The sequence below is a fragment of the Dermochelys coriacea genome, chromosome 10, assembly GCF_009764565.3.
Source record: "Dermochelys coriacea isolate rDerCor1 chromosome 10, rDerCor1.pri.v4, whole genome shotgun sequence".
NCBI lineage: Eukaryota > Metazoa > Chordata > Testudines > Dermochelyidae > Dermochelys > Dermochelys coriacea.
The window spans coordinates 17,607,331-17,635,262 of NC_050077.1; the positions used below are offsets into that span (position 1 = coordinate 17,607,331).

General features: G+C 40.8%; 1 protein-coding gene across 5 annotated transcripts in view; it reads right to left on the bottom strand.

The window, feature by feature from the left end:
* The window catches only part of IQCK (IQ motif containing K), a 91,241-nt gene that overhangs the window by 40,174 nt on the left and 23,135 nt on the right, over positions 1–27,932 (bottom strand). For 3 of the 5 annotated variants that reach the window (XM_038419899.2, XM_043493997.1, XM_038419898.2), the window contains exons 5-7: positions 19,798–19,850; positions 19,577–19,654; positions 2,756–2,840 (exon numbers count right to left, since the gene is read on the bottom strand). In XM_038419899.2, coding sequence (XP_038275827.1) covers positions 2,756–2,840; positions 19,577–19,654; positions 19,798–19,850 — 216 coding nt within the window. The remainder of the gene's footprint in view (positions 1–2,755; positions 2,841–19,576; positions 19,655–19,797; positions 19,851–27,932) is intronic. The other 2 variants (XM_038419897.2, XM_043493998.1) reach the window with 2 other exon arrangements.

The window sequence follows — 27,932 nt, forward strand, 5'->3', positions numbered from 1 at the left end:
AGAGTTTTTCAAAAAGGTTGCCAGAATTTTTTAACATTGGCAAAACAATGTATGTTTCCCTAGCCTCGATCTTGGAAATGGCTGAACTGTTCGGAAGATTTTAGCCCAAATGGTAAAAGTTTAGCAAAGTCAGTAGCCACTGAAAAACCGATTCTTAAAATGGGAAGTATTGGGCATGCTACCAGTCCTGCCTATAAACACAATTAAATATTCTGCATATATATTCTCTCTGCCTCATTTTTTTCATCATGAAATGGAGATCATGTTATTTAACCTTCTTTCTAAAGCACTTAAAGAGCAATGGTTTTGAAAAATTGGTATGTTAATTAAGAGTCTAACTAGCCAGGATAGTGTATCACTACTCCTCACAAGTCATGCTCCTCCTCCCAAACCTATACTCTCTTCAATTTAAAGGAATAAACCAGTTGTGTACTATTCACTGTTTGGTGTATTTAACTGTAACATTGTCAATCAACTTTCTATTTAATACATTTTATATACATAAAAATTTACTACAGCTGGTACAGCTGGTGAATTACAGAAAAATATTCATCTTCTATTATTCAACAAATTACAACAAATGTAAGCCAACTATAGAGCAAACTCTTTTGAAAACTGTCAAATAAGAAATTCACCCAATACTACTTACTACACCCCTTATTGGTTTTACTTTCTTTTGCCCTTCCTGACTTTGCTCTATGTTTGTTTCCTATAAGAGATCATGGTATATTTTTTCCTAAGTTGTCTTCAATGTCTGTTTCCACTTTTTCCCGTTCTCTTTCCTTACATTGTGCCCTCTACCTTTCCTAAATATATTCCATCTCCTTCCATATCTCATTTCTCTCTCCCGCTCTTTATACTACACTTTTTTTCCCCCTTACTTTCCCCATCAATCTCTCTCATGTCCACTTCCACACCCACACATGGAATTTGGAAATTTTATCTCACACATACTAGTTAAAGGCTGAAATAAAACTTGGAAGGCTCCCAAGAGAGGACAATATTTCTAAAATAAAATTTTCTGTAAACTTTAGGGCTGTGGATTAATCGCAGTTAACTCACACGATTAACTCAAAAAAATTAATCACAATTTAAAAAAATGATTGCAGTTTTAATCACACTGTTAAACAGTAGAATACCAATTGAGATGTATTAAATATTTTTGGATATGTTTCCACATTTTCAAATATATTGATTTCAATTACAACACAGAATACAAAGTGTACAGTGCTCACTTTATATTATTTTTATTACAAATATTTGCACTGTAAAAACAACAAAAGAAATAGTATTTTTCAATTTACCTCATACAAGTACTGTAGTATACTCTCTTTATCGTGAAAGTGCAACTTACAAATGTAAATTTTTTTGTTACATAGCTGCATTAAAAAAAACAAAACAATTTTAAACTTTAGCGCCTACAAGTCCACTCAGTCCTATTTCTTGTTCAGCTAATCACTAAGAGAAATAAGTTTGTTTACATTTACGGGAGATAATGCTGTCTGCTTCTTATTTACAATGCCACCTGAAAGTGAGAACAGGCAGTCACATGCCACTTTTTGTAGCTGGCATTGCAAAGTATTTAAATGTCAGATATGCTAAACATTCGTATGCCTCTTCATGCTTGGCCACCATTCCTGAGGACATGTTTTCATACTGATGATGCCCATTCAAAAAATAATGCATTAATTAAATTTATGACTGAACAACTTGGGGGAGAATTGTATGTTTCCTGCTGTTTTACCCACATTCTGCCATATATTTCATGTTATAGCAGTCTCAGATGATGACCCAGCACATGTTGTTCATTTTAAGAACACTTTCACTGCAGATTTGACAAAATGCAAAGAAGGCACCAATGTGAAATTTCTAAAGATAGCTATAGCACTCGACCCAAAGTTTAAGAATCTGAAGTGCTGTCCAAAATCTGAGAGGGACAAAGTGTGGAGCATGCTTTCAGAAGTCTTAAAAGTGCAACACTCTGATGTGGAAACTACAGAACCCAAACCACCAAAAAGGAAAATCAACCTTCTGCTGGTGGCATCTGACTCAGATGATGAAAATGAACATGCATCAGCCCGCACTGCTTTGGATTGTTATCTAGCAAACCTGCCATCGGCATTATCTCCTGCAAATGTAAACAAACTTGTTTGTCTGAGCGATTGGCTGTACAAGAAGTAGGACTGAGTGGACTTTCTAGGCTTTTACATTGTTTATTTTTGAATGCAGTTATTTGTTTGTACATAATTCTACATTTGTAAGTTCAACATTCATGATAAAGAGATTGCACTACAGAACTTGTATGAGGTGAATTGAAAAATACTATTTCTTTTGTTTTTTACAATGCAAATATTTGTAATAAAAATAAATATAAAGTGAGCACTGTACACTTTGTATTGTGTTGTAATGGAAATCAAAATATTTAAAAATGTAGAAAACATCCAAAAATATTTAAATAAATGGTTTTCTATTATTGTTTAACAGTGCGATTAATCGTGCGATTTTTTTAATCACTTGACAGCCCTAGTAAACTTCTTTGTGAAGAAAACAAAGCAAAGTGCATTGCCACAACTCCTGTGAAAAGATCTGAGTCACTAAACAACTTACATACAAGCATATCCAACGCCATTGAACCATAGCAGTCTTAAAGTTATTTATAGTCTCTGCTACTTAAAATTTATGTAAGGGTTTTCCCCAGGGCCTTCACAGTCACACAGATCCAGCATAATGCAAAATAATTATAGCTGACTCTTACCCGATAACCTCTCCAGAATGATTGAATTATTTTGCATGCTTCTTCTTCTGATAATAGGAGAGACAGAGGAATTGGTGGTCTAGGACTAAAAGAAAAAAAAAATTGTTCAGCCTTTAAAAATTTTTCTTCCTCCTTTACAATATATCACCCCCAAAAGAGAAAGATTGTTCTGTATCTCTAAGATACAATTTCTTAATACTCCAAAAATAAAAAAAAGTATTACTTAAATAATGTGCCCTTTTAAAACACTAATACAGATACAGTATTATACAAATTGTTTCTTCTCCGCAAACACCATAATGTCAATAATATATCAAGGACTGTATTGTTCTGAATTATCCTTCAAGTGTTTTTCATTCCTGCATTTTTATTATTTGGTTATTTTTTACTATTTATAAACACTGAAGGGCAGGGCTGCAGTAATGGAGTGTACGACGCACAGAGGATCTTTATATGCAGTGTAGACATGCCACTCAAATACATTTTATTCCATAAAACCATTTGAATTACATTCTATGTTCTTTTTAGACTGAATTGTTTTGTTCTGAAAGGATTACTGTTACCATAACTATGTACAAGAAGTCGCAGAGACATGTCTTAACATGGTCGTAAAATAAATGTGGCGATTTTACCTTTGAAATAGTCAGACAAACCTGGCATTGTAAGGGGCCAGAGGAATACAAAGGATAAGAACTCAACAATTAATTTTTAGCATAAATTGATGGTGATTTGAAAGCATTTACAGTAAATTCTGCTACCAGTCCTAATGAGAATCACTTTACAGTGTAATTAGGTTTCAGTGAACATTCAGATCGGTGTATCAAATCAGCTTTACAAAAGCCATTTCACCATGCTTGTGGATGTGTTTAGCTCTCATTTATACTTATCAACAAGCAGCCAGTTGAAGGGATCAGACTGAAAGTAATTTATTTGATTTTCTTTGATTTTTTTCAAAGGTAAGAAAATGTCACACCCCACACTTTAAAAAAAAAAAAAGTCACTGGGCTGCAGATAAATGTTACAACTCATGAGAGTGCCCATTATAAACAGCTGACTTCCCATGGCACTAGAATACCTAGTAGAACTTGCTCTGTCCTTAAAAAAAAAAGTCACAGATTGAGCTTCTGTGCACAAGTTTGATTGAGAAGTTCAAAGTTTTATGAATCTGGATGATGCGGGTGATCATTTGGACATAATCAAACAAGTGTTTGCCCAAATCAGTCCTTATAACAGAATCCTGTTGTTTCTTTTTCACAGAAATAAGAGATGGAAGCAACCGATAAGGCAATTCTCTTTCCAGTGCGGGTTTATTCCTTACAGTCTGTCCCCAAATGCTTTATCTAGTCCAACTTTAAATTGACCAAAAGACTGGTTCTTCCACCATTTCTTTTGGAAGACTATTCTACAACATAATAGATCTCATATTAGGAGGTTTTTCCATATATTCAGCTACATTTTTCTTTGTTCAGTTTCATTTATATTTGTCCCTACCGTAGTCAGTTTTCTTTGCCTTTTGAGACCTTTGTCTTAGGGCTTGTCTTTTCTGGAGAATACTTCACTGGAGAAGTACATCGAGTTAGAACATGGCCTCATGGGTGGTGGGTGAACTATGGGCTCAGGGAGACTAAACCCCAGCCCAGCCTGCCCCTTCTACCCGAGGCCCTGTCCCTCCCGCCCTCCTTCCCCCGCTGAAGCCCGAGCGCATCTAGCCCCAGAGCACTAGGTGAGCAGCGCGTGGCCCCCAGCATAGCCTGGCGTAGACTTCTCCAGCCTATGATACGTACCGTCCATGCCTTACCTTAATTATTAACTAATACAAAGCTGACCTCAACTCTACAGTCAGTGTACACAGGAACAAATAGTGCTCAACATCCTGTCGACTGAGATTTTTGCCTTCATTTATTTTATGTGAAAGAAAATCTCAATCTGTGTCTGGGACATGAGAAATGCAGACAATAGCAGGAAGTGCTATTTCCATTAAACCATATGGTAATAACTCTATGGACATTAGCATGCCTATTGCTTGAGAGAAATCATAAGGCTGGACAACCAAGATGCCTATGCAAAATGCTATATGTAATAAGTTGTATTCAGTGTTGTTGTAACTGTATTGGTCCCAGGACATTAGAGAAACCAGGTGGGTGAAGTAATATCTTTTACTGGACCAACTTCTGTTGGTAACAGAGACAAGCTTTTGAGTTGATGACACCACCCACAATTTCAGTCCTCACCAACAGTCATAAGAAAAACAAACCATCTGAATGGACACTCCACAGCAGATGAAATCATGCTCTTGATCATTACATTGACTGCTTTGTGGAAAAAAAAAAAAAAAGACTGTGAAATCCTTAACAAACATCAGATCCTCCACAATCTCGTCACTGCTGAGAGGACAGCTATACAGTCCCTGAAATCCAACCATCAGATAGTAATGAAACCAGCAGACAAAAGAGGTGCCATCGTAGTCCTCAGCCATGATGACTATGTTAATAAGGCAAACCAACAACTCTCCAACACCGTCTATTATAAAGAACTCAAAGAAGACACCACACCACAATTTACCTAGGAATTTAAGGATATCATCAAACCCTTCCCAAAACAACTCCAAGAGAAACTCTACAATCTCATTTCCTATGAACCCACCCCAGGGAGCTTCTACATACTTCCCAAAATACACAGACAAGGGAATCCAGGCAGACACATCATATCTGGCCACGGCACTCTTACGGAAGACCCTGCCAGAACAACAGATGCAAAACCTTCAGACAAACCTCCACTGCTACCATGATCAACACCGCCCACAACACAGCTTTCAAGATCCCTGGGTCCTACCCATGCCTATCACAGCATGTCATGTACCTCATCCAGTGCACTAACTGCCCCAACAAAAACTATGTGGGTGAAACCAGACAATCATTACACTCTCAGATTAAAATGATAGAAGACAAAAACACCATATCACCTGTTGGTAGACACATTGACCTCTCAGTCCTCATCCTCAAAGGAAACTTGCATAATATCTTCAAAAGATAAGCCTGGGAGCTTAAATTTATAACTTTGCTGGACACTAAAGATCATGGATTGAATAGCAACACTTGGTTTATGGTTTATTACAACAATGTATAATCCACTAACTCCATTCCCCTCCCCCCAGCTTCCCTGTCCCTCCTCCCCCCATGACTGCAGAGGTCTTAACAGGCCACTTCACCTTGAATGGTCCCTTGAAATATGTGTTAACTACTTATTCTAAACAATCTGTTCCAGTCAGCTGTGACACTGAATACATTTCCCAGACCAGAAGAAGAGGAGCTCTGTGTAAACTCTGTGTAAAGCAGGTCTCTCTCACCAACAGAAGTTGGACCCATAAAAGATATTACCTCACCCACCTTGTCGCTCTCTTTTGTAATGAGTTCATCTATGAATTTAGACTGTGCTTTTTTGCTGATGGATTCCTCCCTTTTGTTCTAAGATTTATCTTTTTGAAAAGTTGAAAAGGTTTCTATTTTAAACAATGCAAATGAGGACACCAACCTATACATTTTAAAATACAGCAGGTAAACAGGAAAACAATGAGCTTTCACTGGTAATGGAACATTAGACTCCTTTGCATCAAAATGGCATGTCTAAAAAGCAGAATGTAGTCTTGCAACAGTACCAGCCACTCCACTGCTTTTGTTATTAAATAATGGGGATCTATCTGATTTGCCATCCAACACCAAATCTGAGAAAGCCAGTGTAAATCAAGCAAAATGGAAAGGACCTAATCTTCAGTGTGGTGGTCAGTGGGAAATATCAATCATTTCAGCAGACTAGCTTGAAGGAACAGGAATGAAAGTCATGCCAGGTCCATTTCTGTCCACTGGAATATATGCAATTGACTTCAGGTCAAATAAAAATAGAATATGAGCAGAGGCAGCCACCCATCAACAGTGAATCGGGGAAGAGGGAATATGTCATTTGTGGCAGAAGACAGCTGTAACACTCCAAGAAGATTTGAATGACAACCAAATGTACGGTAAATGTATTCTGTTTATTTCAAAATAAAAGAGCCTCAAATCATGTAGAATCTTAAAAGCCAATTCTTAATACGCTATGTAGAATATGTTTTACATTTAAAATGGCTACAATATAATAATCTTTCTGAATAACGTGTTGGTTATTATCACACTTTACCAAAGTTTTTCACACTTTACCAAATTTTACCAAATATTTTTCAAATTTTACCAAAATAAAGCAGGAATTGACCAGAAGAATCTTTAATGTCAGGAAGGATGTGCTTTGCTTTCTGAGGAATCAGGGTTGTAAGGATCCCGATAATGAGATATCTATTATTACATAACATTATGCAGATGTAATTCAGTATCCAGAAGAAATACTGCACACTTGTGTTAGAAAAGTGTATGAAATATTACAAAGGGTTCTTATCGAAGCTCCCAGTTTTATATCTGTGATTTCTATATTGAACTCAGAAGTTGGCTTTCTTAATGTTAATCCTGTTCTTAAAAAGGGGGTGGGGGGAAAAGCATTCATGTCACGATAGTGGGATGTGTGTGGTCGTTGGTAAGCACATTGACCTATACTATAGGTACCCAATATCTGTATTACTATAATGCGCAGAGGCCTCAATCAGGTTTAAGGCCCCATTCTGCTGTATGACAGGTTTCAGAGTAGCAGCCGTGTTAGTCTGTATTCGCAAAAAAGAAAAGGAGTACTTGTGGCACCTTAGAGACTAACAAATTTATTTGAGCATAAGCTTTTGTGAGCTACAGCTCACTTCATCAGATGCATTCAGTGGAAATGAATACATCAGATCTGGTCCCTTTTTTGAGCTATTTACAATCTAACAGTCACTTTATTTTTCTCTCATCTTTTATTTGCTTGTATTATCATGCAGAGTTTTCACCATGTGTAATTCAACATTTGTTAATTGCTCTTTGCACTCAAATCCAATATATTACTTAACGGCAACTGAAAATCTCCAAATTTAGGCCCCAGTCTTATACTGATTGTATGCAGGTTCACTGCAGCACGTGTGTGTAGGCCTGGCTAGACATGAGCAATTAGACATGGGTAAGATCTCATTTCTTGGGAGACAGGATTAGAGATGTAAATCGGTCAGTAGGCTGGAAACTAATTGACTGTGCTAAAATAGGTAAATGGCTCAGTAAGCTAAGAGGCAGAACACCCAGGGAACCAGTTACAATGGACAAGATAAGCTGGAACATAAGATGAGGCAAAGATTAGTTGTATATGGACAGTGCATGGACAGAGAATGCTGTACAAGACTTGGTTCCTACAAAGTAACCAAGTCAATCCCAAAATGTGTAATGCAATGTACAGTAAGTGCAAGATAATCTGGAAACGTATATAAAGGAAGAGGTTTTCTGTGTGATTTTGGATGTGGTATGCCCTATTATCCACCTCTGATCAACTTAGTGTAACTGCTGTATGCCAAATAAAAATACCTGAGTGACAAAATCTGGAGTCAAACTGATTGCTTGGGACACCGAGTGGAAAAAGGTCTTGGGAGGAAATCCCAGCTGTCTGCAGACTCCCACTGACGCTGTGTGCAGATACAGGGGAATGTCAATATCATTCAATTTCTGGATAAGGGCCTTATTGCCTCCATATAGCTACACTCTTGAAGCTTTAGGGATTGCCACACTAAAAAACAATTTGATCTTTACTAGGATTGTGTGACTTAACACGGTATCTATAGCTATATAAAGGAGACCAACATATATTGTCATCAGATTGATTGTTATGCTTATTAATCTTGAATATTTATATTATAATAGTGCATAAAGCCCCAGATTGTGTGCTGAGCACTCTACAAACACATCTAAAGAGAAAGTCCTTGCACTGGAAAGCATATGCTCTAAAAGACACAGGAACTGACAAAAGGTTAACAGACACATAAATGAATCTGGAACAGACACAATTTTGCTTAAAAAAGTTCATAAGCACTCAAAAGTTCAGATGCTGATCTGAACTATCCAAACCTCCAGACTCTGAAATATTTTAAAAAAAAATTTCTCATGACATTTCTAATATTTCCTGCAGCCAGTCAGTCTGGAAATACTGCAACAGCAGCTCCCTTTGTAGGTGTGCTTTGCTAATGTGCCTACCCAGAATCCAGAAATGCAGAGGCGTGGAAAATTAAAAAGTATTTTTTAATGAAATGTCTCCAGAAATCTTGGTTAATGGATTTTATTAAGTATTATTTATCCCAAAAGGAGAGAGAGGATCACTTAAGCCAAAGGAGACTGCAGCACTGATTTATGTCACTAACCTTTAAATCCAGACAACACCACTAACTACATAATGCATTCAATACTACATGAAGACTCCACGGTTTTAGAGGGATGGATTTACACAGGGACTTGGTGAAATATCCCTTGGGCACTTCCACAGACCTGGCGGAATGGGCTCAGAGACCTTACAAGACACTTTCTTTGTAACAGGTTGCAATACATTCACTCAACAGTTTGCAGAAACACAGAATATTAGTTGTCTTTTGGAGCAACACCAATACACCAGATTGAAAAGAAGTGATTTGAAAAATACCTCACTATATAAAAAGCTAAGGACCCACTCCTCATCCATTTTATGAAGGGTATTTCTCCTTTGAAAGACTCTGAATGTTGGAACAACCATGTTTGGCCTTCTGAAGGAGATACAAACCAGCAGCCTTAGACAGTTGTCAGGAGTAAAGCTTCACAAAGTCTTCTCCTGTCTATCACTTTTTCCTTCCTATAGCTGACAACTAGGACGGGACTGATCAAATACTGTAATCCCCTTTTTACCTATTGCTTTTTTCAAGAATTCATTGACCTGAGCTTTTGTATCCGTCTGAACACAGCCAAGTGTAAAGCTACTAAGCCTTGAAGGAGGAGAGTGTTTCATTTTTTAAAATAACTCTCTACTTTCTTTGCATTTTAGGTAGGAAATCTTTTAGGGGAAAGAATCAAAATGCAAATTTCAGTCTTAACTCATTCAGGGGTTTTCTAGATATACACTGAAGTACAGATATAAACATGTAGAACACAGGCATTTATCTAGGCCAGATTTCCAGAGCATTTTTTGACATCTACAGTGTCTGACAACTTAACAGTTTAGCCCTGCAGTTATTGCAATTCCAATGTATTTGCCAAAATAGCATGCTTACTGCACTTAGTTTCATTCATGATATAGGAGAGACTTGTCTGGCTGTTCCTAAAGGGGGCAAGTTGAGGAAGAATTTCCCCCACTTTATTATTGTTATTTATACAGTGGTAGCAAAGAAAATATGCTAGGCATTGTACTGATATATAGGAAGACAAAATACTTGCCCACAAGAGCTTACAGTATAAAAAAGACAAGAAACAGTCATTGGGTGGATGACAGGTATATAATGAATAAGCAAAGTGGCCTTAGGGGTGAGAAGGAAAGCAGAGTGAGTGTGGAACTAAATGTTAGAAAGTCAGGAGGTCTAGAGAAGGAGGGAGAGAAGCACAATGGGCAAGAGAATGGGGCAGGGCAGTTGAATGGTAGCAAGGGTACAAGAGGGTTAGGATGAAGGGAGACCACCAACCAACAGTAATCGAAGAGCAAATGGGGAAAAACAAAATCCAGAGACCAACTTTCAGAACTGAGTGAATGATGTCAAGGTATGAAGGCTCCTCTCAGCTACAGCTGTTGCTCCCCAATTAGAGGGGGAGAAAGGGAATGTGACAGGTCCCTCTCAGTCTTGCTGAGAATGGGGAGGCTGGATAGTCCTGATTTACACTGTGTGCCTCCAGCTCATATGGTGGCATTAGATGCTCTGGGAAAGGAGTCGTACAGATCTAGAAACAGATTCCATAATCAGGTCCATGCAAGTTCCTTCCAGCTGCAACTGTTGTTCCCCCGGGTGTCTCTAGGTCTAGTGTGGATGGGAGCTAAAATGCCCTGGTTTAATATTTATCTGTATGCATACCTATGTCATTACATAAAAACAGTGTCATGTGCCTTTGTCCTAGGTAAGTTTTTTCAGCCTGAAAATTATGAAATAGTGATTTTCCCCTTACAACACTCTGTGTCTGCTTCTGATGTAGAACTCTGTGTTTTTAATGGTGAGTTTGTGGTTACAGCATGAGCCTGGGAGTCAGGAGACCTAAGCCCTATTACTGGATCCACAGGTATGTTGTATGACATTGTGCAAGTCCCCATAGTTCTACGCCTTAGTTTGCTCATTTGTACAAAAATGAAGCTAATAACACTTGCCTACTTCATGGGGTGTTTTCAGCCTTCGATGGAAAGAGATTCTTCAATCAAAGGCACATGAACCTTATCCAAAGCCCATTGAAGTCAATGGGAATCTTTCCATTGACTTCAATGTGCTTTGGATCAGACCCTATATTCTGTAAGCAAGAAGGATTAGCAGTAGTAATCTTTGATATAACCTATTAGGAAGCCAAAGTACACCATTAATATTTTTCCATTTTCCCCACAGTAATTTTGACAATCTCTACTGTAAATCAAATTTCATTATTCTAAGAGAATGTTCAGTCACAAAAACTTAAATCACAGTGTAAATATTTTATATATAAACTAAATGCAAAAATACTATGTCAATGCAATGTTAATGTTGCACAGTTTAAAGTGAAAAAGAAAAAAATCATGAAATAAAAAAATTAAGCTTCCTACAACAACATTAACCCTGCCACATTCCTGTAATCAGAACTGTGTGGCTGGACGAGGGTCCATATTGAACTATTAGTTTGCTTTTTCTTAGTAAAGGTGTTGCTTACTCTACCAACATATTAAAACACAAGCTATAAGAAAGACACATGTAGTCCAAATGAAATGTATACTGAAAGTTGCAGAGCATGACCGATTTAGTGACAGAGCAATGAAATATTGCAGTGTGCATGAAGCAAAACCTGTGGGAACTGGGCATATTATGGAAAGAAAGAAGTCAGCCACCCATGCAAAATTACCCCTATTGGCCAGCTGAGAACTGACAATGAAGTCAACTGTAAAGACAGCTGAGACCAGCAAACTTTGCCTAATTAGAATATTAAAAGGAGGAGAAGAGAAAAAAACCTAATCTGTATATACAAACACAGATAGATATATATGCTCTACATAAAGCAACTAGCATTGCAATAGCAATCATTTATGTACCAGTATATCTTAGCTAAATATTTCAGCATGATAAAGGCTATGATCATTTATTTCCCCCATATCTCTATATTTGTTTCAGTACACACAGATAGGTTCCATCAATGCCAATAGGGAATATATTCTTTGGAATTCAATATTGAGTGGATACTACTATATACATTTTTTTAACAAAAGCAAAAATGCAGATAGTTTCAATGTTCTGCATATTACTGTTAATTCACAAAGAAACTGTATAGCTCTTGTAACCCCAGTTAGATACCCATGCACGAGCTGACCTTGGGTCGAGGGCAGAGGAAACTACACAGGTTTAGTCGCATCGCTTACCCCATAACCTCAGCCATGCAGAACACAGTGCCATCCACAGCCTCAGAAACAATTCTGACATCATAATCAAAAAGGCTGACAAAGGAGGTGCTGTCGTCATCATGAATAGGTCGGAGTATGAACAAGAGGCTACTAGGCAGCTCTCCAACACCACTTTCTACAAGCCATTACCCTCTGATCCCACTGAGAGTTACCAAAAGAAACTACAGCATTTGCTCAAGAAACTCCCTGAAAAAGCACAAGAACAAATCCGCACAGACACACCCCTAGCACCCCGACCTGGGGTATTCTATCTGCTACCCAAGATCCATAAACCTGGAAATCCTGGACGCCCCATCATCTCAGGCATTGGCACCCTGACAGCAGGATTGTCTGGCTATGTAGACTCCCTCCTCAGGCCCTACATTACCAGCACTCCCAGCTATCTTCGAGACACCACTGACTTCCTGAGGAAACTACAGTCCATTGGTGATCTTCCTAAAAACACCATCCTAGCCACTATGGATGTAGAAGCCCTCTACACCAACATTCCACACAAAGATGGACTACAAGCCATCAGGAACAGTATCCCCGATAATGTCATGGCTAACCTGGTGGCTGAATTTTGTGACTTTGTCCTCACCCATAACTATTTCACATTTGGGGACAATGTATACCTTCAAATCAGCGGCACTGCGATGGGTACCCGCATGGCCCCACAGTATGCCAACGTTTTTATGGCTGACTTAGAACAACGCTTCCTCAGCTCTTGTCCCCTAATGCCCCTATTCTACTTCCGCTACATTGATGACATCTTCATCATCTAGACCCATGGAAAAGAAGCTCTTGAGGAATTCCACCAGGATTTCAACAATTTCCATCCCACCATCAACCTCAGCCTGGACCAGTCCACACAAGAGATCCACTTCCTGGACACTACGGTGCTAATAAGCGATGGTCACATAAACACCATCCTATATCGGAAACCTACTGACCGCTATTCCTACCTGCATGCCTCTAGCTTTCATCCAGATCATATCACTCGATCCATTGTCTACAGCCAAGCTCTACGATATAACCGCATTTGCTCCAACCCCTCAGACAGAGACAAACACCTACAAGATCTCTATCATGCATTCCTACAACTACAATACCCACCTGCTGAAGTGAAGAAACAGATTGACAGAGCCAGAAGAGTACACAGAAGTCACCTACTACAGGACAGGCCCAACAAAGAAAATAACAGAACGCCACTAGCCATCACCTTCAGCCCCCAACTAAAACCTCTCCAACGCATCATCAAGGATCTACAACCTATCCTGAAGGATGACCCATCACTCTCACAGATCTTGGGAGACAGGCCAGTCCTTGCTTACAGACAGCCCCCCAATCTGAAGCAAATACTCACCAGCAACCACACACCACACAACAGAACCACTAACCCAGGAACCTATCCTTGCAACAAAGCCCATTGCCAACTCTGTCCACATATCTATTCAGGGGATACCATCATAGGGCCTAATCACATCATCACTATCAGAGGCTCCTTCACCTGCGCATCTACCAATGTGATATATGCCATCATGTGCCAGCAATGCCCCTCTGCCATGTATATTGGCCAAACTGGACAGTCTCTACGTAAAAGAATGAATGGACACAAATCAGACGTCAAGAATTATAACATTCAAAAACCAGTTGGAGAACACTTCAATCTCTCTGGTCACTCGATTACAGACCTAAGAGTGGCTATCCTTCAACAAAAAAGCTTCAAAAACAGACTCCAAGGAGAGACTGCTGAATTGGAATTAATTTGCAAACTGGATACAATTAACTTAGGCTTGAATAGAGACTGGGAATGGATGAGTCATTACACAAAGTAAAACTATTTCCCCATGTTATTTCTCCCCCCACCCCACCCCCCACTGTTCCTCAGATATTCTTGTTAACTGCTGGAATTAGCATACCTTGCTTGTCACCATGAAAGGTTTTCCTCCTTCCCCCCTCCCGCCCCGCTGCTGGTGATGGCTTATCTTAAGTGATCACTCTCCTTACAGTGTGTATGATAAACCCATTGTTTCATGTTCTCTGTGTGTGTATATAAATCTCCCCTCTGTTTTTTCCACCAAATGCATCCGATGAAGTGAGCTGTAGCTCACGAAAGCTTATGCTCTAATAAATTTGTTTGTCTCTAAGGTGCCACAAATACTCCTTTTCTTTTTGCGAATACAGACTAACACGGCTGCTACTATGAAACACAGGACTGCATGCTATTGCCTTTCATTCTCGGGCAATGTTGAAGGTAAACTAGAATGAAGCTGTAGTATTTCTAAATTAATATTACACGAGAATCTCATCATATTAGCATTTTTCACATCACTACAATATTATAGATTTATCCTATTGCTTTTTCCCACACATTTATCGAATCTGCTTTAGGGCATTGGAAAGCCCGACAAACAAACGATGAACAGGTATAACCCGAATTGCATCTCTACTAAAAATCAAAATGCCAATGGGTTCACGATATGACATGACCCCTGAATTTTATATAATTTGGTTACTTGTGCTTGGGGTTCAGGGTAGTTCAGCTGGAAATATTGCTGAGAAAATGCAAACAAAAGGCAACTGCATTGCTCTTATTGCATATGTATGGAAAGAGTCCAAGGGTTTAACTGTAGCAATCTGTTAAGGGGAACCTTCTACATTTCTAAAATAATGTTTTTTGCTTGTTATAACTGAGGTAATGTTTCTCAGCCAGACAGTCATCAGGACAACATCTTTACTTTTTAAAACAGCTTTAGTACATAATGATAAAATATTTGTCAGTTCGCTTGGTGCTTTACAAAATCCAGTTGGAGATACGGTAACTGCCCCAGAGAATTTACCTACAGATTCATTTGCTGTTACTGGTTTCAGAGTAACAGCTGTGTTAGTCTGTATTCGCAAAAAGAACAGGAGTACCTGTGGCACCTTAGAGACTAACAAATTTATTTGAGCATAAGCTTTCGTGAATGCATTCGATGAAGTGAGCTGTAACTCACGAAAGCTTATGCTCAAATAAATTTGTTAGTCTCTAAGGTGCCACAAGTACTCCTTTTCTTTTTGCTGTTGCTGTACATCTTACAGATGGAAACAATTGTGAAGCTTCATCTGTGGCAAGCTCTCTAAAATTAATGCTAAAATGTATTCATCAAAACTTTTGAAACTGGATACAGCTTTTGGTTCTTATTCTGACAAAATTTAGAAACAATTTATACCAAAAATAAGATTTATAAGCATGGGCATAGTTTGGGCAGGGAGGAGGGGCTTGTCCTCACAAACTGCAAGCCTCGAGCAGGCGTGGCATTTGCCTCCTCTCATTGGCCTGACTGTCTCCAGCATGTCTATTTGCTCCTTGAGAAGTACTAACATCTCTTGCTGTAAGTCTGTCTCCTTTTCCTGTGCTTTTCTCCTCTCCTCTCCTCTCCGCTCTATCTCTGTCCATTCTGTCTGCAAGGGTGATCCTCCAAGCCATATGCTCAGTATCCAAAGCACCAGAGGCTTGCAGGATCTCTTGGAACATGTCATCCTACATGCTCTTCCTTCTCCTCCTTATCTGGCTGATTTCAGAGTAGCAGCCGTGTTAGTCTGTATCCGTAAAAAGAAAAGGAATACTTGTGGTACCTTAGAGACTAACAAATTTATTAGAGCATAAGCTTTCATGAGCTACAGCTCACTTCATCGGACACTCTGCTGGTGTGGATGTAGAGACCTTCCAGGCCTCTCCTCCTGGGGATTCATAGTGCGGCCCGGGGAAGAAGGGGGTGAATTGGGACAATAATGGGGGGGAAGGAATAGCTCACGGGCATGAGTATATGCAAATAGGACAACTGAACTGAATATTGGCACCATTTTCCACAGGCAGTGGTGATTTTAGCTGATCTCTCACTCCTGAGGGTAATGGAGGCTAAAAGGGAAAAGCTGCTGCATGCATCTATATGCTGCTAGCTTGTGTGCTGCAATGGTGCCTGCTGAAGTCATTGCTGAATGGCATGGGAAAGTGTCCTACCACAGTGGATGAAATTAGGCAGCCCTCCCCAGAAACTTTTGTCAGAGAATTGCAGACTACCTTCAGGAAAGTTTCCTTGATATCTCTATGGAGGATTCATGGGCTATCCTGGTGCACAAACAGGTTCTGCAGGGCCCCCTCTGTCTTACTGTATAGGGGAATGAGAAGCAGATAGCAACTCTACCGCTATTGATTATTTCACTACCTCTTCTAGCATGATTTAAAAAGAGTAAATGAACACGTGTCCCTGCGATATCAAAGCAAACTGCATACTTACCAGAGGTTACTTCCCCTGCACCAGGCTTTCTCGCACTGGACTGTAGGGACTGGCTCAACTGTTCTGGAGTCAAAAAGAGGTTCTGACTCGCTGAGCCACTGGATCCCCCGTCACCTGTCCCCCATACTCCTCCTCTTTCTCTTCCTCATCCAACACCTCCTCCTCACTGTTCACTCTGGGGGCCTGTGACTCCAGTTCCCCTAAAGTCACAATGGGCTTAAATTGCAGCAAGGGAGGTTTAGGGTGGACATTAGGAAAAATTTCCTAACTGTCATGGTGATTAAGCACTGGAATAAATTGCGTAGAAAGGTTATGGAGTCTCCATCATTGGAGATTTTTAAAAGCAGGTTAGACAAACACGTGTCAGGAATGGGGTCTAGAACTTAGTCCTGCCATGAGTGCAGGGGACTGGACTAGATAACCTCTCGAGGTCCCTTCCAGTTCTATGATTCTATGAAGTATCCATGGGGCTCTTGGAAGTGGTAGCGGGGTCTCCGCTGAGGATGGCATGCAGCTCTTTATAAAAGCAGCACGTCTGCACTCCGCACCAGAGCGAATGTTAACCTCCCTTGCCTTTTGGTATGCTTGCGGCAGCACATTGGCTTTCCCACGGCACTGCTGTGGTCCATCTTGTAGCCATTCTTCCCCAGGCCCTGAGCAATCCGCTCATAGATAATGACGTTTCTACAGCCGGATTGGATCTGTGCCTGCACAGCCTCTTCTCCCCACAGACCCAGGAAATCCACCGCCTCCTGTGTACTCCAAGCAGCGTGGAGCCAGCATGGTCAGCTGGGTAGTTGCTAGGTGAGCTCTCCACACCAAGCAAACAGGACATGGAATTTCAAAAATTTGCAGGGCTTTTAAAGGGGAGATGTGTGTACCTATCCACTTGGCCTCTGGGCAGCAGAGTTAAAAATGGTGACCAGAGAGGTCAGGTTGGGGCACTGTGGGGCACCTCCTGAAGGCCACTAAAGTCGACATAAGTAAAACAGTATATACGCTGACACTGCGTTGATCTAACTACATCAACCTACGCACTACACCTCTCGTGGAGATGGAGCTATTAAGCAGCATAACAGATGAGTTACATTGGTGGGAGTGACATTTTAGCATAGACGCTTACAGAGTTAGGTCAATGTAATCTGCTTTGAGTCGACCTAACTCTATAGTGTAGACCAGACCTTAGTCACCTTCAAAAGTTCCAACACCCATGTCAGTGATAACAGAAATATGATACTATCTGATGGCTGTTCAGTAGCCTCTATGCAATTAGTATGACCATCTCACTCCAGTTTAAAGCAAGCATCCAAATCTCAAAAATTGCCGCTTTAATTGGCAATCTTGTTGGTTGAGATAGTAAGCAGCTAATGGGTATGGAGAATGAAATTTATTAGTCCCTAGAAGTTGTCCATCCAAGATAGGTTTGAGCCACATTGGCAGGGAAGTGTGAGGAAACTTGTTATTTCTGTATTAGGTATCTGAGGGCATGTCTACACTACAAACTTAAGTTGACCTATGTTAGGTCGACTTACAGCTACTACTCTCCTTCTGTCGGTGATGTGCATCCTCAGCAGGAGCACTTCCACTGGCTGAAGAAGGGCAGCGTGGGGGGCTGAGAGCCAGAGTTCACAGCTCCGCGCAGCTCCACACCGTAGCCCAGCTGCCCCCCCAGGCTTTTGGCTCCTACCTCCCAACTGGAAGCAGGGTTAGCCATCTGGGCTTCTCGCCTCCCTGTTCCCCGCCAGGAGCAAGAGAGGGGGCAGCCTCCTGAGCTTCTTGCCTCCATTCTGGGAGCGGGGCAGCCGGGCTCAAGCTGCCCAGTTTTCTTGCCAATTTCAGGGCTCCAGCATGGAGTCCTGAAATTGACAAGATAGCCAACATCTGAGGTAAGTAACAGTGTCTACACAGACACCACGTTGTCCTAACTACATCGACATAAGCTCTACGTCTGCTGGAGTTATGATGTCGGTGTAGTACAGCACTTACATGGGTGGGACAAGGGTCTAGTGTGTACACTGTTATAATTACTTTGACGTAAGCTGCCTTACATCAACCTAGCAGTGTAGTATAGACCAGGCTTGAGTGTCCACTTCTCATTCACCCTGCTCTCTTCAAAGGCCTATGAATGTCAAGGAGCTATTCTCTCTCTGAGGTAGTGACTCAGAGTTTTAGGTTTTTCCAAGTGGAACCCTATAGCAAGATATTCAAGAAAGCTCAGCTCCCATTTTGGCATCTTAATGAAATGGACAGATTTTCAAAAAAGTCCTCAGCACCCAAAAGCTTCCACTGGCAACATATCTGGCCACATCATTAAAGGTGCTTAAAAGGGAATTCTCTTGAAAATCTGGGCCATAGAATTTCCATACTCCTACATTGTGGGCTGTTATTTCCCCCTCCCTCCCCTGCCCCGACCCCCCATTCTTTTCTCAAGCAACAGATGCATTGCTGGACAAGTCATGCAACCAAGAAGAAAAAGTTTCCTCCAAAACTATGATACAGCCCTGTACTGCAGGAGTAATAGGGAAAGCTGTAGAGGGAGACAATTAACACTTTACTCCAGAAACAGAAAGTGTCATCTCTTAGATACAAAATCATGAATAATATGCAGAAGAAATGCATCTCCCTGCCAAGTATTACTACAGGGATTTTTAAACAAGCTGGTCACAGAATGGAGGAACAAATTTCTAAACCTCAAAGAGGTTCCTAATCATCGCATTAGCAAGCAATATTTAAAACCAGGGTTATTTGTACATTAGTATACGGATTTTCATAATACTGTCAGGCAATTTGAAATTCCCTGTACTTTAGAATAATGAAATGTTTAGCACTCCCACAAAACTTTCCGTGCAAATGAACCTGACACAAAATATCTTATAACTACCAATTAACAAGCACCATAAAGACCCTTTGTTATGTAAGAATAGTGAAGGACACTCCAAGGGGGACAATTTTAACACATTTAAGCTCTGTTATTTGGGGAGGGGGGAAATTAGGGGGAGATGAGAAAAAAGAAAAAAATACTGTTTGAATATTGCATAATACTTACTGGTCCTTTAGCCAGTCCTTCACAAAAGGGATGGAGAAGAATTCTGTGAATGGCTCATCTTTCCTCTTTGGATTCTGACTGATAATTATATCATATATTTTTTTTAAAATACAGTTAACAGGAAAACAACAACATTCATCTCAATTGTTGTTATTCTACTTATAAATTTATGTTGCTGAATCATTGGACAAAGTTAATATTTAGAAACAGAATTAACTTACTTGTATAACCACTCAGTCAGAAAATCACAGGCGATAAATTTGGTCCTTTTTCTCTAAAGATAGAAGATAGTTTCAAATTATTTATTACCTTTTGACCTTTGGTCTCACGTTTTAACTAGTGCTGAGGATCTGCAGCTAAGCTAATTGCCATTGTTAAATAAAATATACAGTACATTACTGTGTCTATTTTAATTTTGCAACTGCCAAGCATCTGTGGTTTAGCCAAAGCTGTAGAAATGTCATTTGTGGAACCACTTTTCAAGCCAAGTCTAAATATGAGTAAAGGAAATATGTCCATTTTGACATTTACGCTAGGATCATGATGCTTGTTGCACTACAGTTATAACAAATTCCTTCCCAATATCATTCCTTCCAAATCATGGTCTCTTTGATTGAAGGAATTAATGGATCTGATGTAAGAAACTGTATATTACTGTACATTGTGTTCAAAGGTGTTATCTCAGTCTTACGTCTCCTTAACCTACTTATGACATATTTTTCACCCTCATCAAATAATTTCACTTTGATATAAATACTTTCTGACTTTTGATTAACATGGCACATCAAAGTGTTCATATGATTGCAACACACACAAAGAACAGATTCAGAAACACACTACCCAATTCTGTAACAAAATGCTTTACCATTCACTTATAACAGGAGACAAGATACATATATTATAAACTTCAATGTGCTCGCTGTAATCTGACATTGTTGAGACAAGGGAAGATAGGAAGAATAGTAAGCAGAATGTGCTAGGTCCCAAGAACCTAGCTGGCAAGTATACCTGGCAGAATTCATGGCCTTGACTTAAAATTAAGAGGCCAAATTCAGCATAGTATAATCAAGCACAATTCAACAGAGGACACAAGGAGTCGCATCTATGTATCTGATGGCAGCATTCAACCACATGAGCCTGTTCCTGCAATATACTGAGCACCCTCAATTCCCACTGAAATCAGTAAAAGTTGAGGACATCCAAAACATCCCATGATCTAGTCCACACTTTTTTGTTGTTTTCCTTAATCTAAAATAAGAATAATCTGATACATAAAGTAATGTTGGCTGTTTTGTACAGAAAACAATCTTTTTCATACAAAACCTTACCAGTGGATATACAAGACTCTAGTCTCTCTCTCTTTTTTTAAATTGGGCCCCTATTATGGACAAGATAATAGCACTGAACGAGAGCTGTACATAGGAGATAGTGTGAAACTGCATCAATCCAATGGAGGTGAGGGAGGCAAGCTTCTTGCCCCAGTGCACCTGACCAATTCAGTAGGCAGGCAGGTGTGAAGGGGAGCAGGACCATACCCCACTTTGGGGAAATTTGTGCATTCATAGGAAAACAGAAGGAGCATAGTGAATGTCCCTAACCCTTGTCTGTGATGTCTGGAGAAAGAAGCAACAACACTATGGCCAGGGACACTCTGGTCTTATATGTTCAGTTCCGCAGGTAAAGTATCATTGAAATAGGAGTTGCTAACTTTCATGGTTTTTTTGAGAGTCTCGCAAGAGTGGGTGTTTTTCTTAGAAGCCCCAACTCTTGGAGACAAGTGATCATGTGAGAATCACAACATTCATTTAACAAATAAGTAAGTTTCTAGCCCATACAGTTCGGGGAGGGGAAAAGCTTGAAAATGCTGAATTTTAAGTGCTTAAAATTAATACAGAAGGTAAATAAAAAGAACTCAACATTTTTTTGAGTTTGAAAAAACTCAATTTTTCAGCCAATTTTATGACTTCTGGGGGTCTGACTTATGTATGACTTTTGAATACTTGGGGTTGACATTACCGGAAGTTACCCTTTTAACTTTTGTAATAATGTTTAAAAAACAAACAAACAAAAAAAAACCCAAACAAAATTGTATATATTTAGACATTCAATTTAGCATTATAAAAACAAACATTAGTATAATCTGAAATGCAGGGACATGGGTGACTCCATTAAAAATGTTTTTAGGCCAGGATAATTTTAGATTGGTTGACAACATTAAAGATCATACCAAACCTGATATGCATGCACAAAGGTGACTTTTGTACTTATAAAAAGGATACATAATTGAAACTTTTGCTTTGATATGTTTAATGCAAGCAAATATTATGCAATTCACATGCCACTTTTCTACTCAAGATACTGGCTGGCTCTACTGCACTTGCACTAGACACTAATAAACAAGCTGTGCTGTGGTTGCCATAAACTTTCATTTTACTATTATGTATTTTCTCTTAAATTATACATTACTATTCAATTCAGACACTTTGTAGCTTTCTAAAAGTCAGTATTAATGAGAACACTAAAATATAACTGTGGGGAAATGAAAGCAGGCATCTGAAGTATATGCTCTGAAAATCATTTAAATTAGCTAGCCATAAATAAGCTGCATAATGACAACATTTCTTTTCTTTTCACAACATTGTTTCTAATGGTATTTACAGCGCTATTTGGTTTTGAAGTTTCATTCCATACAGTTAGCAAGTGCTGCCAGAGCTACTATTAAAATGGGCAACCTGATATGTAAGGGGCATGCTGAGAGACTGAATCACTTCTGAAGGAGAGAAAAAAATGGAAGAAATGTTGTTGTTCTTTTGTTTGGGGCCAATGTGGATGTGTTGTGCATACCCGGGCACACACAGAACAGTCAAAGTATTGTGCCATTGCTCAGCTAAAAGCATTATCTGTAGAGTGGTCCAGAGAGAGAGAGGTGGAAACTTTGTGTGACCTTCACTTGAACATCCCGGTCCACAAATACATTGCACATTACTAACATTCACGGATAAGGCCCTATGTGCAGTGCAACCTCCCAAACTAAATGCACAGGATCAAAAGCAACATTTGGAGCTAGAGATCAAGTGAAACACAGCTAGGGTGAAGGACACAGAACCAGAAGCAAAGCAAGATTAAGGACTAAGGATCAAATAATGATCTAGCTGAAGTCAACTGCAAAACTCCCATGGTCTAGAAATGTACAGCAATTGGCCCTAAGAGCACCACTAGACAGGAATAAGAACCTAGCTGTAGAAGCAGCAGGAATGATTCAAGAACCAAGATTACAAGCAGCAGCCAGCATTAGGATTTCATAGCTGGCACTGAGAACATAGGGCAGAATTAATGATTCGGGGCCAAATGTAGCAAGCAGCATTCAGGACCAACTGGCAGGATTCCGTGCCAAGCCTTGGGAGTAGCAGACAGATGCACTGGACATAGGAAAAAGGACTAACGCACCTGCAGTTTCTAATGCATTTGCAGCTATTTCTGAAAAGACACCTTCTGTGAGCTCCCCCCTTCTCTTCCTCTGTCCTCAAAACAGCAAATTGCTGCAGACAATGACTTCCTCCTCTAATCGGTAATGTTATTATCAGCATTATCACGCTAGTCATGGACTAGGTCCCTATGGTGCTAGGCACTGTACAAACACAGAACAAAAAACATTCCCTGCCCCAAAGAGGTTACAATCTAAGTTATTCTTTGCTTGTGAACCAGAAAATTGACAGGTTGGTTTCCCTAGACATTCCTTTACAACACAGGAAGAATTTTAAAGGGCCAGGACTGTAAATCTTTTAGGGCAGAGGGAGCTGAGTGTGTACCCCCTTAAACTTACCTTGTAAACGTCATAGAAGCAATGGTGTACTATTGATCAAGTATAGGACAGCTTTTAAAATCCATTCCAGGACTACTAGGAACTTTGCCAATGAAGGCTACCTGTTGAATTAGTCCACCTTTTAGCCGGCTTGGCATCCTGGGGAGCTCTTGGATTCAGAGGGAACATAGAATCATAGAATCATAGAATATCAGGGTTGGAAGGGACCCCAGAAGGTCATCTAGTCCAATCCCCTGCTCAAAGCAGGACCAAGTCCCAGTTAAATCATCCCAGCCAGGGCCTTGTCAAGCCTGACCTTAAAAACCTCTAAGGAAGGAGATTCTACCACCTCCCTAGGTAACGCATTCCAGTGTTTCACCACCCTCTTAGTGAAAAAGTTTTTCCTAATATCCAATCTAAACCTCCCCCATTGCAACTTGAGACCATTACTCCTCGTTCTGTCATCTGCTACCATTGAGAACAGTCTAGAGCCATCCTCTTTGAAACCCCCTTTCAGGTAGTTGAAAGCAGCTATCAAATCCCCCCTCATTCTTCTCTTCTGCAGACTAAACAATCCCAGCTCCCTCAGCCTCTCCTCATAAGTCATGTGCTCTAGACCCCTAATCATTTTTGTTGCCCTTCGCTGTACTCTTTCCAATTTATCCACATCCTTCCTGTAGTGTGGGGCCCAAAACTGGACACAGTACTCCAGATGAGGCCTCACCAGTGTCGAATAGAGGGGAACGATCACGTCCCTCGATCTGCTCGCTATGCCCCTACTTATACATCCCAAAATGCCATTGGCCTTCTTGGCAACAAGGGCACACTGCTGACTCATATCCAGCTTCTCGTCCACTGTCACCCCTAGGTCCTTTTCCGCAGAACTGCTGCCGAGCCATTCGGTCCCTAGTCTGTAGCGGTGCATTGGATTCTTCCATCCTAAGTGCAGGACCCTGCATTTATCCTTATTGAACCTCATTAGATTTCTTTTGGCCCAATCCTCCAATTTGTCTAGGTCCTTCTGTATCCTATCCCTCCCCTCCAGCGTATCTACCACTCCTCCCAGTTTAGTATCATCCGCAAATTTGCTGAGAGTGCAATCCACACCATCCTCCAGATCATTTATGAAGATATTGAACAAAACGGGCCCCAGGACCGACCCCTGGGGCACTCCACTTGACACCGGCTGCCAACTAGACATGGAGCCATTGATCACTACCCGTTGAGCCCAACAATCTAGCCAGCTTTCTACCCACCTTATAGTGCATTCATCCAGCCCATACTTCCTTAACTTGCTGACAAGAATGCTGTGGGAGACCGTGTCAAAAGCTTTGCTAAAGTCAAGAAACAATACATCCACTGCTTTCCCTTCATCCACAGAACCAGTAATCTCATCATAAAAGGCGATTAGATTAGTCAGGCATGACCTTCCCTTGGTGAATCCATGCTGACTGTTCCTGATCACTTTCCTCTCCTCTAAGTGCTTCAGGATTGATTCTTTGAGGACCTGCTCCATGATTTTTCCAGGGACTGAGGTGAGGCTGACCGGCCTGTAGTTCCCAGGATCCTCCTTCTTCCCTTTTTTAAAGATGGGCACTACATTAGCCTTTTTCCAGTCATCCGGGACTTTCCCCGTTCGCCACGAGTTTTCAAAGATAATGGCCAAGGGCTCTGCAATCACAGCCGCCAATTCCTTCAGCACTCTCGGATGCAATTCGTCCGGCCCCATGGACTTGTGCACGTCCAGCTTTTCTAAATAGTCCCTAACCACCTCTATCTCTACAGAGGGCTGGCCATCTCTTCCCCGTTTTGTGTTGCCCAGCACAGCAGTCTGGGAGCTGACCTTGTTAGTGAAACAGAGGCAAAAAAAGCATTGAGTACATTAGCTTTTTCCACATCCTCTGTCACTAGCTTGCCTCCCTCATTCAGTAAGGGGCCCACACTTTCCTTGGCTTTCTTCTTGTTGCCAACATACCTGAAGAAACCCTTCTTGTTACTCTTGACATCTCTTGCTAGCTGCAGCTCCAGGTGCGATTTGGCCCTCCTGATATCTTTCCTACATGCCCGAGCAATATTTTTATACTCTTCCCTGGTCATATGTCCAACCTTCCACTTCTTGTAAGCTTCTTTTTTATGTTTAAGATCCGCTAAGATTTCACCATTAAGCCAAGCTGGTCGCCTGCCATATTTACTATTCTTTCGACTCATCGGGATGGTTTGTCCCTGTAACCTCAACAGGGATTCCTTGAAATACAGCCAGCTCTCCTGGACTCCCTTCCCTTTCATGTTAGTCCCCCAGGGGATCCTGGCCATCTGTTCCCTGAGGGAGTCAAAGTCTGCTTTCCTGAAGTCCAGGGTCCGTATCCTGCTGCTTACCTTTCTTCCCCTGCGTCAGGATCCTGAACTCAACCAACTCATGGTCACTGCCTCCCAGATTCCCATCCACTTTTGCTTCCCCCACTAATTCTACCCGGTTTGTGAGCAGCAGGTCAAGAAAAGCGCTCCCCCTAGTTGGCTCCCCTAGCACTTGCACCAGGAAATTGTCCCCTACGCTTTCCAAAAACTTCCTGGATTGTCTATGCACCGCTGTATTGCTCTCCCAGCAGATATCAGGAAAATTAAAGTCACCCATGAGAATCAGGGCATGCGATCTAGTAGCTTCCGTGAGTTGCCGGAAGAAAGCCTCATCCACCTCATCCCCCTGGTCCGGTGGTCTATAGCAGACTCCCACCATGACATCACTCTTGTTGCACACACTTCTAAACTTAATCCAGAGACACTCAGGTTTTTCCACAGTTTCGTACCGGAGCTCTGAGCAGTCATACTGCTCCCTTACATACAGTGCTACTCCCCCACCTTTTCTGCCCTGCCTGTCCTTCCTGAACAGTTTATAACCATCCATGACTGTACTCCAGTCATGTGAGTTATCCCACCAAGTCTCTGTTGAACTTCTTGAACAGAAGTTGTCAAGAGCACTATTTTTAATTTTTGCTTAGCAAAAAGATGGTGACGTTTACAGTTGAATGCAGACCGCCTCAAAGTTATCCAAGCCTTTGTCACCAATAGACAGGATTTTGTAGAGTGCTCTGCCTGGGGCTAGCCTTAAAGATTTGTGCAGAGTGTGGCTGTTTACTTACACTACACAATGCTGCATAGTGTATGTTTCCAAATGAAATTCAAAGCATGGGTTTTGATTGGGATCCTTATTTTCTTAGAGATTGTCTCTCTGTGCTCCATCCTAACAGTTGAGAGAAGCAGAGGTGCTCTTTCTAAAAAGTTCAGAAACCTGAACGTCCAAGGTCTGCAGACTGGGTGTTCTCAGTTGGGCAGTTCTCAGTTCTGGAATTTGAGGCCCTGCTGATCTGAGAAAGCTTGAGTTTGCTTACCTTCAAAACTGACCTCATTTTTGTCTAAGGGATGCTAGAGATGGGCTTTACTTTTTCTTTTGCAGAGGGGACGCATTTTGCGTTCCCCAGTTAGCATTGTGTTGGTATATTGCTTCAATTTATGCAATCTTATAATTTATGTAGATGAATCTACAGTTGGTAATAGGTAAATTTTATGAATTAGAAAAACATCTTTAACTAGAGGTAATTTTATAGTTATAATGATACTGTGTTTTTCACCTGAATCATTGATTCTAGACACCCTAAACAATAATTATAAAACAGAGCACCTGTAGTCTAAAGCATAAATGAATGTTCGTGGATGGTGGGTCATATAAGCTTTTAAAGCACAGACCTAGAGCCTGATGGTGTGAATTAGGCACTGCCCTGCATTAGGTGTGGTAAAGATTTGCAGTACCCAGGGTGAGCTTCAGAAGATTCTGAGGGACAGAGGCACTCAGTGCCCTATCAAAGTAGAAAGCTGTTTCCTTGAGGTAAAGCCTACTCTTCAACTAAGGAGGAGTGTTTAGCTGTTAAGCTGATTGAGGCCCTCCACTATGACTTAGGGATCCACTTCACACTGGTCACAGACCCTGTCCCTCTGAAATTCCTATATGTCTGGTGCATGAAGTGGTATCTGTCCTTGCTACCTGAAGTCTTTCAAGATGCAAGAGAACAGGGGTGGTGCCACATTATGCCATTTCTGTCCTGCAAATGGATGTGCATGTGTTGGGGGAGAGGGAAGGTATAGCTTTTGCTTGGTGCACTCAGCGGCTTGGGGTCTTTGGGAGAGGGGAGTAGGTGAAATCTATGATGTGTACATAACCCACACTAAGACTCCATTCACAGTCAAGAAGGAAAGGGCTTAACTCCATTCAAAAGAAACTAGGCAGACAGCTTCCCCACCTTGGAAAAGCAACTCAGCATGCCAGCTGAAAAAGAGAATCTCCAGCTAAGCTCCACCCTAACCCTAAACAAAGAAAGGGCTCTCAGCAAGAAAAAGGAAGTGTTCTTTCAGAATCCTCCCAATACAGCAATGCAGAGCCAGAAGGCTCCAGAGTGTTTGTTGCTTTTTCAAGTCTAGTTTTAAGTGAACTAAAGGAAGGTGCTTCTGCCTTCTGCTCGGGAAAATACAATAGATATGTATCTGAAGATTTTATAGTTGAAA